Source organism: Peromyscus leucopus, chromosome 1 (genome assembly GCF_004664715.2).
Source record: "Peromyscus leucopus breed LL Stock chromosome 1, UCI_PerLeu_2.1, whole genome shotgun sequence".
Taxonomy (NCBI): domain Eukaryota; kingdom Metazoa; phylum Chordata; class Mammalia; order Rodentia; family Cricetidae; genus Peromyscus; species Peromyscus leucopus.
The window spans coordinates 170,308,351-170,322,796 of NC_051063.1; the positions used below are offsets into that span (position 1 = coordinate 170,308,351).

General features: G+C 56.0%; 2 protein-coding genes across 2 annotated transcripts in view; both read left to right on the forward strand.

The window, feature by feature from the left end:
- LOC114688528 (carcinoembryonic antigen-related cell adhesion molecule 1-like) overlaps positions 1-14,446 on the forward strand; it is an 875,221-nt gene that overhangs the window by 569,045 nt on the left and 291,730 nt on the right. The gene's annotated exons all lie outside the window — the stretch shown is intronic.
- The window catches only part of Grik5 (glutamate ionotropic receptor kainate type subunit 5), a 63,224-nt gene continuing 50,594 nt past the window's right edge, over positions 1,817-14,446 (forward strand). Inside the window, exons 1-8 of the mRNA XM_028860002.2 lie at positions 1,817-2,706; positions 6,090-6,218; positions 6,464-6,628; positions 9,025-9,122; positions 9,200-9,365; positions 11,387-11,565; positions 13,382-13,435; positions 13,529-13,690. Of these exons, the coding sequence (XP_028715835.1) occupies positions 6,140-6,218; positions 6,464-6,628; positions 9,025-9,122; positions 9,200-9,365; positions 11,387-11,565; positions 13,382-13,435; positions 13,529-13,690 (903 nt within the window). The 5' untranslated portion in view covers positions 1,817-2,706; positions 6,090-6,139. The remainder of the gene's footprint in view (positions 2,707-6,089; positions 6,219-6,463; positions 6,629-9,024; positions 9,123-9,199; positions 9,366-11,386; positions 11,566-13,381; positions 13,436-13,528; positions 13,691-14,446) is intronic.

The following is a 14,446-nucleotide window of genomic DNA, read 5'->3' on the forward strand; positions in this document are numbered from 1 at the left end:
GTCTGGGTTTGCCCTTGGTGTGAAGTCACCTGTGTAGGAGCCAAAGTGCAAGCCGGGCTCTACCTTTGGGCAGGCTCTGTACTCTCGGGCCGTGTTTTGTTCCTGTTGAGGCAGGCCTCCTTTTCCCTCCGGAGCTCTCCAGGCTCCTTTCTGTAAACCTGGTTGGACATCCCAACTTAATTTGAGCTGGCGAGATCCTGTCCCTGCAGAGGAAGCGGAGGCCTGGTCAGACATTCTGGTGGCAGTGCTGGGCTGGGACTTTGGGGATGGATTGTGTTGAAAGAGGGTAGGTGGTAAGGTACCTGGATCAGCAAAGACCTAGAGGCAGGCATGAAGTACTGGCCAGAAGCTCGGTGGGAGCAGAGGTAAGGAGATTGTAGGTGTTAGCCCCAGTAGGATGAAGGGGTATAACAAAATCGGTGCTTCTTTGGGGTCAGATGTGGCGCATGTGTGTTGGGCATGCCCCACATAGTCAGAGCTCACCACGCTAGGCTTGGTATAGTCTGAGCTGCCACGTGCCAGCTGTGTGTGCGAGGCATGTAGTCACATGTGCTGGGGGCTGCACGTGAGAGTGTCAGTGTCTCCTCCCCATCACGAGCATGGGGGTGGTGGTGAGTCACGGGCTCAGCCTTCAGCACCAACTGTCATGTTCCTTCCCCCCAAATTTCACCCCCCCACACACACCCAGCCATGCACCACCTACCCCCACTTAAAGATCTATGTTGATTCTGTATGCCATCCCCCTGCCCTTCTGTGCCCCCTCAGAGAGGCAGCAGTATTCTCTGAGGGAGAAGAAGGTTTCTCTCAGCTCTGGCTCCGCACTCGAGTTTCCTTCTCACTGCCTCACTGCTCAGGTGACTAGAAGATAAAGGTCTCGTCTCCCTTCCCACTCATCTCCACGGGTCCCCAGGAGTTCTCTGTGCATAATGGAGAATTCCCATCCTCCCCCTCGCCAACATCCTCAGCCTGTTTCCAGAGGCCTTCCAGTTACATTTCCTCCAGCTAGCCACGCCTGCCTCAGTGGGCCTCTCTGTGTCTATGAGCCGCATGATTGTCCACCTGTGCCCATGGGGCTGTCCCCTGACTCGGTGACCCCTCCTTGCTCTCTGGGCTCTGTGTAGGCTTCCTGGTTGCCTCTTCTGCCTATGGCTCCCTATCCTGGAGGAGTCTTTCTGTGTCTGTCCCTCTGTCTCTGGCCTCTCCCTACCTTCAGACACCCCTGTGCCCCTAAGATGCTTGTCTTGTCTCCTGTCCTCAAGTGGCTTGGTCTTCATTGCCTGGACTTTTCCCCGTCCTTGGCCTTGTGGGGTTTGTGGGCCTTGGCCCACCTCTCTGGGGTCCTGATGGCTGTCTTACTGTTTCTCTGCATTTTTCTCCATTCTCTCTCCCCACCAATGCCTCTCATCTCCACGGGCTCCAGTGCCCAGGACTGCCTGGGCAGGGCGGTGGCATGGTGTGGTTGGAGGGGGTGGCCCCGGGGGTGGGCCCTTCATCCAATGCAGCTCGCTCTTCTCATCAGCATTCTCCTCGCAGGGCCCCCCAGCCCCGACCAATACGATCTCCCCCTCCCCTGCTCCCCTCCCTCCTTGCTCCCTGCCTGCCTCCCTCCCTTTCTCCAGCCCGCCCTCCTCCCTGCCTCCCTCCCTCCATCTCTCACCAACCACCACCACCACCACCACCACCACCACCACCACCACCACCACCACCACCACCACCACCACCACCACCACCACCACCACCCGCGCTCCAGGACCCAGCGCGGGCGAGCAGGCGGGCAGGCGGGCGGGCGGCGGCCTAGGGGGGGGAGAAGGAGCGGTGGCGGCGGCGGGTAGTAGCGGCCGGCCGGCAGCAGGGAGGCAGGCCCGGCGGGGGACACGGAGCCGCCAGCGGCTGCTGCTCACAGGGGACCAGTCCGCGGCCAGGCCCTCCCACCGAGAGCGGGCCGCCCCCGGGACACCCCACCCTCCTCCGCCTTCCCGTTCCACCTGCTTCCCTCCATCCTCTCCTCCCACCTCGTCCCTCCACCTCGTCTGCCCCCTTCTTGGTCTCTCCAGGGCTGCCAGTTACCCTGTCCTCGCCAGCCCCATCACTGCCCGGCCTCTCCTGGCCCCCCAAGCATGCTTTTCCCGTGGGGACTCTGAGGGCTTGAGGACTCAGGGCCCTAGCCTCATCCAGGGCAGGGCCAAGGCTCTGGGGGGAGGGGGGGAAGGGGGCGGCCCCCTCCCCCCCAGCAGGCCCTCCCCTCCCCCACTTCTCCCGATGGCCGGCTTTCTTTTCTCCACCCAGTCCTCACCCCCTGTGCCCCCCCCAGGCCGGCCCGGCTAGGGGAGGGGGCGGGGGCCCTTTCCTGGGCCGGCTTCCCCCTCCCCCGGCTTTGCCTGTGCCCCCCTCCCTTCCGTTTTCACCTTCCTCTCCTCCTTTCCTCCCTCCTTCCCCCTCTCCTCTCTCCCCTTCTCTCCTCCATTTTCTCCTTTCCCCTTCCTCCCCTCCTGGCCCGCCCTTTGCTTCTCCACCTGTCCTTCCTCCCCGCTGCTGGGGAGACACCGTTTTGGATTAGTTGGGGGCCACCGCCGGCGGCGGGGGAGGGGGCCCAGTGGACTGCCCTCTCCCCCGGCCCCAGCCTCACCAGCACCCAGAGTCGGAGCATCTCCTGGTTGTCGTTTCTCGGGCCTCGAGGGAGCCCAGCCCTCCGTCCCACCAGGATCCGTAAGTGTCTGCAGGGCGGGGATTGGGCTGGGTCCTGGGTCCTGGAAGGCCAGGCTCCCTGCCCGGCTGGCAGGGCCCCCGCGGTCCTCGCTCCCCGTGGATGGCGAGGCACCTACTCCACCCCTGCTCCGTGCCCTCCCTGTCAACCTCTCATTCTCCACGACCTTTTCTCACCCTTACTTCTGGGCACACACCTCACGCCTGCCCTCAGTCCCGGCTCCCCCCGGCCGGCCGGCCCTGTGGTCTGACTGGCTCTGTGATATCTCTCACTTCACAGGGTTTCTTCGCTTGTTCCTTCTCCAAGCTTTGGGTCCCAGACCCACACCGGCTCCTGACTCGTGTGTTCGTTTTCTCTTTTTCTGCCTTACCACAGGCCCAGTCCCCGGTGCACCTCTTGTCTCCTGGAAATGCCTTTGCATTTTCAAGTCTGCATTTCGCCTGTCTCCCCGGCCTGTCCGACTCTGCCCAACTTCTCTGTGCTCCTCTGTTCTCCCAACCCTGTCTCTGTAGGAGATGCTTTCCCATCTAGCCTTCTTCCCACTCGGTCTTTCCGTTCTCTGCCTGCTCCTCTCCACCTCCGGGCTTCATCTCTCACTTTACAACTTGCGTCCCCCAGACCCACTCTGGGACCCCAGTCCTCCCCTGCGGCTTCCCCGTCCACTGTTTTCTTCTCTGCTCCCTGGCTTTCACCCGGACGCTGGCACTCACCCTCCTGGCCTCTCTCTCCACTTCTGAACCGCACCACCTGGCCTTTTTGCTCCCATCCCTCCCGGCACCCATGGGCTCTGGGATCCTTGGCACTCCTGTAGGCCTCACTTGAGTTTCTGCTTCTGTGGGGGCTGCTCTGCCCTTCCAGGGCATTCGCTTAGCCTCAGTTTCCCTCCTGGCTCATCCCTTCTCTAGCCTGTGTGGTCAGCCCTCTCGCTGTGTGCTTCTCCCTCATGCCTTTTCATTCTGGCTTCTGCCCCCCTGGCCTCGGCTTCTTTAGGCTGCCATGCAGCTCATCCCTTGCTCACACTCGTGTGTGTGTGTGTGTGTGTGTGTGTGTGTCTGTCTGTCTGTCTGTCTGTCTGTCTGTCTGTCTGTCTCGGACAGTCCTCTCTCTCTCATCAGTTTCTTGTTTCTTTTTTTTTTGCTCCCCATGGTTCTTTTTGTTTGTTCTGCTTTTGGAGACAGGGTTTCCTATAGCCCAGGCTAGCCTTGAACTCACTATGTAGCTGAGGCTGGCTTTGAACTCCTGATCCTCCTGGCTCTGCCTGCTGATTGCTGGGATTACAGGTGTGTGACACCACACCCTGCTCTCCCCCCATGGTTCTCATACTTGTTGTTACTCATCTTTTGGCCCCCTTTCTTCTCTTGTTTGCCTCTTGTCCTTTGCATGTATCTCCCCTTGCTGATGTCTCTCCTCCGACCTGTAGGGCCTGGCCCCCTCTCCTCAGCTCCCCTCTGTGGCTGGCTCTGTTTCCATCTGTATCTGCCTGGTCCGAGTCTCGGGTCTATGAGTCCTGGGCCCGCCTGATCCCTGCTCCTTCTTGAGTTCCTCATCTGCTCCCTTGTAGCCTCACACTCACAGTGGTCCCCCTGCCTCCAGCATGCAGGGATTACATTCTGGTGTGGATGCCTTACTTAGTGCCTGTCCTTTCCCCCACTTAGCTCCGGTCACCACTTTGTGGCTATATTTCTGTGCGTGCCTTCCAGGACCTCTGTGTTTGTTTGCGACCCATAGTCTGTCTATGCACAGTGCCTCTGTCCTTCCATTCCCATCTGTGTCTGCCACCTGTGGGTCCCTGTCCTTCTGCTCTGTCTCAGTCTTTTTGTCTGTAGTCCCCGATCCCCATTTGTTCCAGATGTCCCAGGATGAACCCCCCTCCCTCGTGCCCTTCCCCTTGAGAACTCTCCTTCTAGCTCTCCCAGAATTCCTTGCTCCTCTGTCCTGGTCAAGCCTCCACTTAGTTCTAAATCGTAGTCTGCAGCCGCCAGTCTGTTGAGCATGCCCTCCTCTCCCTCAGGCTCTCTTTACCAAAGGCTGAGAGGGGTGTGCGGGAGGACTTTCTCAAGGTCATCCAGGAAGTAGGGGCAAGTGTAGGGCTGATAAGGCACCCTTCCCCTTGGCCTGGACTTTTCTGGCCACAGAAGCCAATTCCAAGCCTTGGCTTGGGACTCTGCCCTTCCCCAGTACTTCTCATTCTGGCTTGTCACCAGCTGAAGTCTTTCTGTGGGTCCAGGTGGGATGCAGGGGGGCACTAGACATACTTCACAGTGCTCTAGGCTCTACAATGACCCTCTTCCCCTTGGCACATGGCCTATAACCAGGTCCGGGGATCCGTATGCACATCTGGCAAAACACATCCCGCCCAGTGGTTACACTTCCAAAGACCTGGAGTGCCCTGGACTCCCTGAGGCTGGATCTGTGAGAAGACACCCCAGCTCCCCAGAACAGGGTGCAGGCGGTGTTTCGGCACCCACCTCTCGCACCAGTCTTCCAGCTTTCCTTTCTTCCTACCGACTCTCTCTGGTTGCTTGAGCTGGTTTGTGCCTCTCCCCGAGTTCCCTGTTGTTCTCTCCCATGCACTGGCATCCCCTTGTTTGATCTGCCCTTCTCCCTTTCTCAGGCTTCTATCCTTTATCTCACGTCTTCCTGTCCTTCTCTTTCTGTCTGTCTCCCAGTCCTGTCTCTAACCTTCCGCTTCCCTTCTCTGTCTCTGTCATCTCTGTTCTCATATCCATCTGCCTGTTTTCCCCTTCCTTCTGCATTTTCCGGGTCCCTGCATCTTTCATTTTGCAGCCTCTCACCAGATACTTTTTTCTATTTCCTCTTTTTTCTTTCTTCTGTACTCTCTTTTTGGGTTCTTTGCTATGTGGAGTCCCTCCCTCCCTCCTTCCCTCCGTCCCTCCTTCCATCCCAATTTCCCCTCACCAAGTTTCCTAATTCCCAGATACTTTCACCTATCAGACCCTGGGTACCCAGGCCTCTCTCCCATGGGATTGTGGGAACCAGGGACGTCAGGAAGGTGGCAAGTGAGGCTTGGGATGGGGTTGCCTAGCAACCACTGCATCCTCTCCAGCCAGTTTCTGTTGCCTAGTAACGGCTGCCTGCCCAGAGACAGGGGCGGGACTGGGGTGATGGTGGCACTTCCCAGTTTCCTGTTGGGGTGGGGCTGGTCCCCAGAATCACTCCTACTTGAAATTTCTAGCAATTACTGTCTTATCAGTGACCTCTGACCTTTCCATCTTCCATTGCTCAGGACTATGAGCTTGGTATCCCCAGGGAGCTGGATTCTTCCCCAACGATGTCTGGGAGGACTATGCTTGCCACCCTACCCAGCAAGAGACTCTGCACCCCACATCAACCGTCTCCCTTGGGGCTGGGGGGTCTCTTGCAGGTGGCGAGTGGGGGCCGCGGCAGCTGCATCCCCATGAGGAGGGGAGGAAGATGCCGGCTGAGCTGCTGCTGCTGCTGATAGTTGCCTTCGCCAACCCCAGCTGCCAGGTGCTGTCATCACTGCGCATGGGTGAGGCCCTAGCACCCCACCTCCTCGGGAACTAGGCATATTGGCACCAAAGTGCTCTGTCCCCCAACTTCTTCCCCTGGACCCATGTGCCCAGACAGCCTGCTCTCTAGCCTCAGATCCAAGAATCCAGACCCTTCGTACCTGTACCTCCCTTCAGTCTAGAGGCCACAGATCCAAGACCCCACAGCTAGCCTTTCTCAGGGGTCCCAGGACTCTGGCCCCTCCCAACTCCTGTCTCCTCTCAGCTGCAATCCTGGACGACCAGACCGTGTGTGGCCGCGGTGAGCGTCTGGCTCTGGCCCTGGCCCGGGAACAGATCAACGGCATCATCGAGGTCCCAGCCAAGGCCCGAGTGGAAGTAGACATCTTTGAGCTGCAGCGGGACAGCCAGTACGAGACCACGGACACCAGTGAGCGGGGCCGCAGGGGTGTGGGGTGAGGCAGGGCAGGTGGGGCCTCAGCCAGTCACCCCACCCTGGCCTCCTCGGCTCAGGTTTATACTCACATCTGCCCCTTTCCCTGGCCATGCCTCTTTCTGCTTCAGGGGAGTGGATGCTGCTGGGTTGTGAGGTCTCGGCACTGAGGCCTGGGGCTTTAAAAATCCCTGCTGGGTCAAGAAGGGCATTCTGGAGCAGGTGAGCAGGCGGTGGCGCGTGGCGCTGCTCCTGCACGCCCTTCAGAGCTGGCTTGCCCCATGGGAGGGCCGCAGAAGTGTCTGTTGATGCTCACGGCCCTCATAAACGGCATCATAGTTGGCTTTTTGTTGATATGATAAAAACACTGACCAAAGCCAACTTGGGGAGAAAAGGGTTGTTTTAGTTTGCAGGTTATACAGTCCATCATGGAGGGAAGTCAGGGCAGGAACTCAAGGCAGGAACTGAAGCAGAGACCATGGAGGAGTGCTGCTTACTGGCTTGCTCTTCCTGGCTTGTTCAGATTTCTCTCCTGTATACCCCCAGAGCGACCTACCCAGGGGTAGCACCACCCACGGAGGGCTGAGCCCTCCTTCTTCAATCATTGATCAAGAAAACACCCCATAGACTTGCCTACAGGCCAGTCTGACAGAAGCCGTTCCTCAACTGAGGTTCCTTCTTCCCGGATGGCTGTAGTTGGTGCCAAGTTGACAGAACCAGCCAGAGCACTTGCCCCAGCTGGGCTGGGATCATAGCTCTTTGCAACCTTCTGTATTAAGACATGTTTTATGCTGGGCATGGTGGCTCACACCTGCAGTCTGGGCACATGGAAGGCTGAGGCAGGAAAGTTGCAGTGAATTTTAAGTGATTCATGGCTACAGAGTTCTAGGCCAGCCTGATCTATTACGTAAGATCCCGCCTGAAAAACCAAACCAAACCCAAACTCAAACAACAGCATGTTAGGCCTGAGATCAGGGATAGCTTAGCATCCATGATACATGGGTTTGACCCCAAGCACAACAAATAAACAATCGTGGAAACAGTTTTCTTTCCTTACCGGCCTTTACACTAGCTTTGTTAGGTTGTGGGTGTTTCAGATCACCGAGAGGAGGAATGGGGTAGACTGCTCAGGTCTTTTTGACATCATGGATACAGTCTGGGAGACGCTGACATGGAGGCCGAAGACACAGGTGGTAACAGGCATGCACTTAGGGTTGAGTCAAGGAACAGTGTGGGGCGAAGCCATCTTGGCTAGCTGGAGTCAGTGTGTGTTTGAGGAGATCCTGAAAATGAAGCCAAGTCAAAGGAAATCGGGACCCAGAGTTAAAGGGAGATTCCTGGCACGTCTATAGACTAACTGGACCCAGCCATTCCTGACAGAATCCCGGGAAATCGTGAACTCCTAAATGTAGCCATGTCTGAAATTAGTTTGTAATCCTTTTAGCGTGTGATCTAATTTATATTCCCATCCTTTCTCTGTCTCGCTCTTCTTCTCTCCGTTACCCCCATGGCCTCATACATTCCTAAGCAGGCCTTCTAACACGACCTCTAGCCTCAACCAACCCATCCTGAGTTTCTGTCATGGCTAACTTAAAACATCACGTCTCAATCCAAACTTGTTTTTCCTATGTCCTCTGTGTTGAAGGTCCCACCATTTGCACAGACCGACGCCTAAAAATGGTCCTTGTTTTCCATCTCTCTCCTGAGAGCCACTCGACTCATCTTGCCTCTTACCTGTCTCCAGATTCTTTTCCCGTCCGTCTCCTCTCCATCCTCTGCACCCCTGCTCTACTTCAGGATGGCCAACTCAGGCCTGTACCACCTACCTCATTCATCACACATAGCCAGCTTCAAGTGCAAGCTTCACCCTCCAGGGGGGCATCGTGGGTAGTAAAGTGACTGAAGTGCTTGCAAGGTAGAGGAAGTCAGCCCCTGGTTTGCAGTTCAGAAGGAGGCCCACAGAGCTGGGCATGGTGGTGAAGGCTTGTGGACTCAGCATTCAGAGACCCAGGCAGGAGGAATATGAGTTTAAGGCCAGTCTGGTTTACATAGCAAGATCCAGGACAGCCTGGGCTGTATAGTGAGACCTTTCCTCAACACACACACACACACACACACACACACACACACACACACACGCACACGCACACGCACACGCACACGCACACGCACACACACACATGTGTTCCTCTTGGCTTGGCCTGTCTCTCTGTGGCTTTGTCTCTCTGCCTCCCTCTGAGCAGGCCAGGGACTGGTCCTCTGGAATCCAGGCTGTTGGAGGAGGATCCCATAGCTCTGAGCCTCTGGGTCCTCTCCTGGACCAGGACTGTCTCCTGTGGGTGGGGAGGGAGCAGAAGCAGAGGCTCCCTGACTCTGGTCTCTTCCCTTCACAGTGTGTCAGATCCTGCCCAAGGGGGTCGTGTCTGTCCTGGGACCCTCCTCCAGCCCAGCTTCAGCCTCCACCGTGAGCCATATCTGTGGGGAGAAGGAGGTGAGGTGGGGCATGGGGGGTGGAGAATGGGGGCGGGGCTTGGATCCCTGGCAAGCAATGCCTCCCTTTCTGTCCAGATTCCCCACATCAAGGTGGGTCCTGAGGAGACGCCCCGCCTTCAGTACCTTCGCTTCGCATCTGTCAGCCTGTATCCCAGTAATGAGGACGTCAGCCTGGCGGTCTCCCGAATCCTCAAGTCCTTTAACTACCCCTCGGCTAGCCTCATCTGCGCCAAGGCTGAGTGTGAGGAGAACTGAGTGTTCTCTTAACATCTCTCTAGGCACCCCTTCCCGAGAGCCCTAATGTCCCACACAGTTCCCTGGTCCCACCAGGCTCCTGCTAGTTCCCACTGTCTCTTTCCCCTTTAGGAACTGGGACATCTGGTTCCATAGAACCCCTCTTGTCCCAGAGAGACCCGTGCGAGTCACCGATAGTGAACCTTTTTCGCCCAGCTTTCACCAGGCTTGAGGGGTGGCAGGGGGCAGTGCTGGTGTACAACTTTAAAAAAATGTATTAATTTTAGTTAGTGTACAAGATCTCATCTGGCATTTCCGTATGTATTTATCATCTCATTTTGCTCGTAATTGCCCCCTGCATGCAACTTTCAGTCTAGGGGAGGCCTCAGGCCACTGAGCCCTTGGGACATGGCGGGTACATGGGCTGCCAGGAGTCGTGTGGGGCCTTCGGAAAGGGTTCTGACCGTCTGGGAGGCTCAGAGCCCACATTCTAAGAATGCTACCTCTAAGCTGAATATGAAACATTGGGCCAGTCCGTTCTGATCGAGGATCCTGTGGGACAGAGGTGGAAGGCTCCAGGGTGCAGCCCTAAAGGGGTCCCGAGGTTAGAGTGTGGAACAGTGAGGTGAGGGCCAGGGAAGCCTTAGAGGTTTCCAAGCAGGAGCTCAGGACGAGGGGACATGGTCAAATCTGTGTCATGAGAAATGACAGACTGCACAGGGATACACGCGCGCGTCAGAACGGCGGGAGGCAGGCGATGTGGGTTAGGTGAAATGAAGGCAGTTGGATGGGGAGCTAGGCCTCCTTGAGGAGAAAAGTTGGACAGGGTAGGGCAGGGTGCCCCGGCCGTGAGTGACACCAGAACTTGGTAGGGAAGAGGAGAGCAGCTTGTTCAAGAACACACTTTGGGTGTGACACTCTTGGAGATGTTCAAGTGTGGTGGTCTGGGGGTGGGTTGTGAGTGTGGAGGTTGGGGGAGGGCACTGAGCTTTGGAACTTCTAGAAGGAATTTCTCTTTCTGGAGGTTCTTACTGAGCACTTGCTGAATGTCAGACTCTCATGTTAGGAGGACAGCCAGGAGAGGGGTAGACTCAGATGGTCGTCCTTGTCAAACCTCTCTTCCAAAGACAGACATCAGGCAACCCCCTTATGGTTGGTAGAGTTAAGTTCTCTGGGGAAAGAAGGAGGTCATAGGGATTGGAGTGGGGGTAGGGGAAGTAGCAGGCGGGGGCCTCATAGAGAAGGTGACATCCAGGGAAAGAGCTAGAGCAGGTCAGGGTTAGCCGTGGAGGAACCTGAGAAATAGGGCCCCAAGTAGAGGGAACAGCCAGGCTGAGGCCACAGGACAGAAGGCTGACTCTGTGAGACAAAGAGGAGACCCATGTGGCTGGAGCAAGCAGAAACACTGAGTGGCAGTGAGGAGATGAGGCACTTGGCACAGAGCAGGGCCACATCTGCTTCCATCACTCTGGCTGCTGTTTGGGGAGCAGACTCAAGCGAGCGTGGCCAATGCAAGAGGCAAGAGGTGGCAGTAGCTTGCGCCAGGGCAGTGACCATGGTGTGATAGGTCTGATAGGATCTGATGTGTTTTGAAATAGAGACTGGGTAAGTGAGGAGGGGGAAAAAAAAAGAAGAAGAACCCAGCCTGCCATCAAAGTTCTGGCCTGAGCAAGTGGCACATCGTGATTGCCCATCACCCGAACGAGGGAGACAGGCAGAGGGGACAATGAGCTGTTATGTCAGACACTCCAGTGTGTGGTCAGGAAGGGGTAGGTCAGACATCTAGAAATCTGGGAAGATATCTCAGAGGGGATTTTACTTGGGGAAATCTCTCAAAGCGTTAAGTCCCCAAGCCCAGTGCCCCCAAGGACCCCAGCTGTTCCAGACACAGCCGCTCCACCTCCTTCGAATGCTCTCCAGTTTTCCGCCCAGCTGCCCCATGCTGGGAGAGGGGATGGAACATCTGAGGGTGCTGTGTCTGGGCAGGCAGAAGGGAGGGCTCTAACATGGGGCCTGGCGCTCCTTCAGGCTTGCTACGATTAGAAGAATTGGTGCGAGGTTTCCTCATCTCTAAGGAAACGCTATCCGTGAGGATGCTAGATGACAGCCGGGACCCCACGCCGCTCCTCAAGGAGATCCGAGATGACAAAGTGTCTACCATCATCATCGACGCCAACGCGTCCATCTCCCACCTCGTCCTCCGTAAGGTGGGCTCCCTCGTGTTTCCACAGAACTGGAGGACAGATACCTCCATGGTGGATTGTGGGTTTCATAGGGTCTGTTTGTTTTATAGCTTACTGGTCACATGACCCAGAATAGTCTTTTTTTTTTTTCTGTGAAGTGCAGTGGGTCCCACTTCTTTAGCTTGTACCAAGCCTGCAGCAGGGAAAACCCCTAGAGTTGGCCCAGACTAAATTCTGGATCATCACTCTTTAGGACTCTGTTGTTGCTGTGATTTGTTTCTTTCTAAAAAGATTTATAATTTTTAATTATGTTATGTGGGGGGGAGTGTGTGTGTGCATGTAAGTGCCGGTACCAGAGGTGTGGGGTTCCCCTGGAACTGGAGTTACGGGATGTTGTGAGCCATGTGGGTGCTGGGAATTGAACTCGGGTTCAGCAGTGCACACTCCTAACTGCAGAGCCATCTCTCCAGCACCTGTTGTTTTTGAGGCGAGATCTCTCTGCGGGTAGTTTAGGCTGACCTGGGACGTGAGGATTTTAGGGCTTTTCTTGGAGCTCTGTGTTGAAGGGCTCACGAACATCCTTAACTGGGGCTCTTCCCTATCCTGCAAGGCAGATATTTTGAACATTGTATAGACATAGAAGCTATACATGTGGAGGCCAGGGCCCAGAGCGCTAGGACCTCTCCCCATGGGCCTAGCATATCCCGTCCATCAATGAGGCGTACTCATTAATCATTCATTCACTTCCCCTGTGCTTAATTTTTCTTGATAATCGAATTTGTATTGTTTTTCTCCATTTGTTTTTCATTTGTTTTTCTCTTAATTAAAACCATATGTCACTGCTGATCTCAGCCCACGGGAAGAAGTGTCAAGCAGACTCTTGAGGATATAGAGGGCTTAGGGAAGAGCTCTGAGTTGACAGGCTACCTGGGCAGAGATCTCTCCCGTGGAACTGTGTGCATCTTCCCCTTCCCCGATACCCATGTGTCCAAGCCCTGCCCTTACTCCACTAGTAGTAAAAGCTGGAGCCCTGTATTGTTAGACTTCTCGTGTGGGGTCAGGGTGGCGGTTATCCAGCCTGTCCTCCTCGGGGATCACAGGGAAGAGATCGCTCCAAGAATGAACCCTGAGAGTCTAACCGATTGCCTTCAACTGCAGAATTCCTCCCCTCCCTTCCCTTCTCCTCCTGTCCTCTCTCCCTCCCTCCCCCTCCCTCCCTCCTCTTTTCTTTTGATGTTTCTGGGGATGAATTTGGGGCCTCATAACTGTTAGTCAAGGGCTCTGCCACTGAGCTCGATCCTAAGTCCGCTTTTTAGTTTCGTTTCAGCCAAGATCCTCCAGAGTTGCCCAGTGTGGCCTCACGCTCACTCTGTAGCCCAGACAGGCTTTGCACTTGCAGTCTCACTGGCTTAACCATCTGAGTAGCTGGGATTAGAGGCCTGTGCCCCCAGGCCTGGCAGCCGGCTGCTTTTCTAATGGATGACCAAACAGGTTGAGCCCTAAACATTGGCAGCGCCAGTGGTTTTGGGTGACTTAGGGGTAAGGTTAAGGTCTCTGTCCCTGCCTGCCCTGTTTCCCAGGCTTCCATTTGTCTCCAGCAGGAAGTTGTGAGAGCCTTCATAGGAAGCAGTAGACATCCAAGGGCCCCATTCTCTGTTGGGAAAACTGTTTTCCCTGGCCCCAGCCAGGGCGGTGGGCCGCAAGGGACCCTCACTTGTCTCCTGCTCGCTCTTTTTGTCTGGATGTCTCCTCACCAGGCCTGCCTCTAAATCTCTCTTCCCCTCTTGGGGTCCCCCACACACACCGTTCTCTGCCTCTTGGCCTCTCCTGTGTTCTCCAGGCTTCGGAGCTGGGAATGACCTCAGCGTTTTACAAGTACATCCTCACCACCATGGTGCGTACCCCGACCTATGCCCCCCCAACTCCCGCCTACCATACCTCCCTGCTCCAGTCCTGTCGCAGGCCTCACCCCTCTTCTTGGTCCCAGGACTTCCCCATCCTGCATCTGGACGGTATCGTAGAGGACTCCTCCAACATCCTGGGCTTTTCCATGTTCAACACCTCCCATCCCTTCTACCCGGAGTTTGTGCGCAGTCTCAACATGTCCTGGAGAGAGAACTGTGAAGCCAGCACCTACCCTGGGCCTGCGGTGAGCACGTGGATACCCACTCACACTAAGACACACTGACTCTGGAGAGAGGGCTTGTGGGTCTCCTTCTGATCATACCAGAATCCTCTGGTACCCAAGACTTCAGAGTGAGGCCCCATGACGAGCCCGGCCGGAGCCTCTTCTCCACATCTCAGGGCAGGCATTTGTACTCCCCATCCCCGCCCCTGTTTCCCGTGCATTTCCCCACAGACCCAGCAGCTTCCCCCTCACAAAGTTTTTGCCAAATGTAACTTGTACTTCCGATTTTTATTTACTTATTTATTTAGAGGCAGGGTCCCACTATTTAACTCTCAGCGCCGAAACACCTCTCCTTTGTTCTGAGGCGCGCTGTCCCCTTCATCCCCAGAGCTGTGCTCAGGGTGGAGAGAGCGGTTCCTCCCTTCTACAGCTCAGGAAGGAGTTGACACGTGACCCGCTGATTCAGTCGGGAAGTACCAGGAGTGGGCTCCCAGCTCAGAGGCACCTGCCTTCCACGCCCAGGATCAACACTTAACTTAAACTCTCTTGTCTCCTCGCCCGCTGTGTTCATCCTTCCCATAACATAGCGTGCCCCAGGCACAAGCAGACGTTACCAGTGGCTGTCTGGCCTGCTTACTTTAACCATGCAGACCTGGCTGTCTCAGGAAGACAACTGGCCCTCGAGGCTGACTCCTCTCAGACAAGCCAAGCATGGTGGCATATGCCTATAATCCCAGCATTTGAGAGTTAGAGACAAGTGGATCAGGAGTTCAAGAC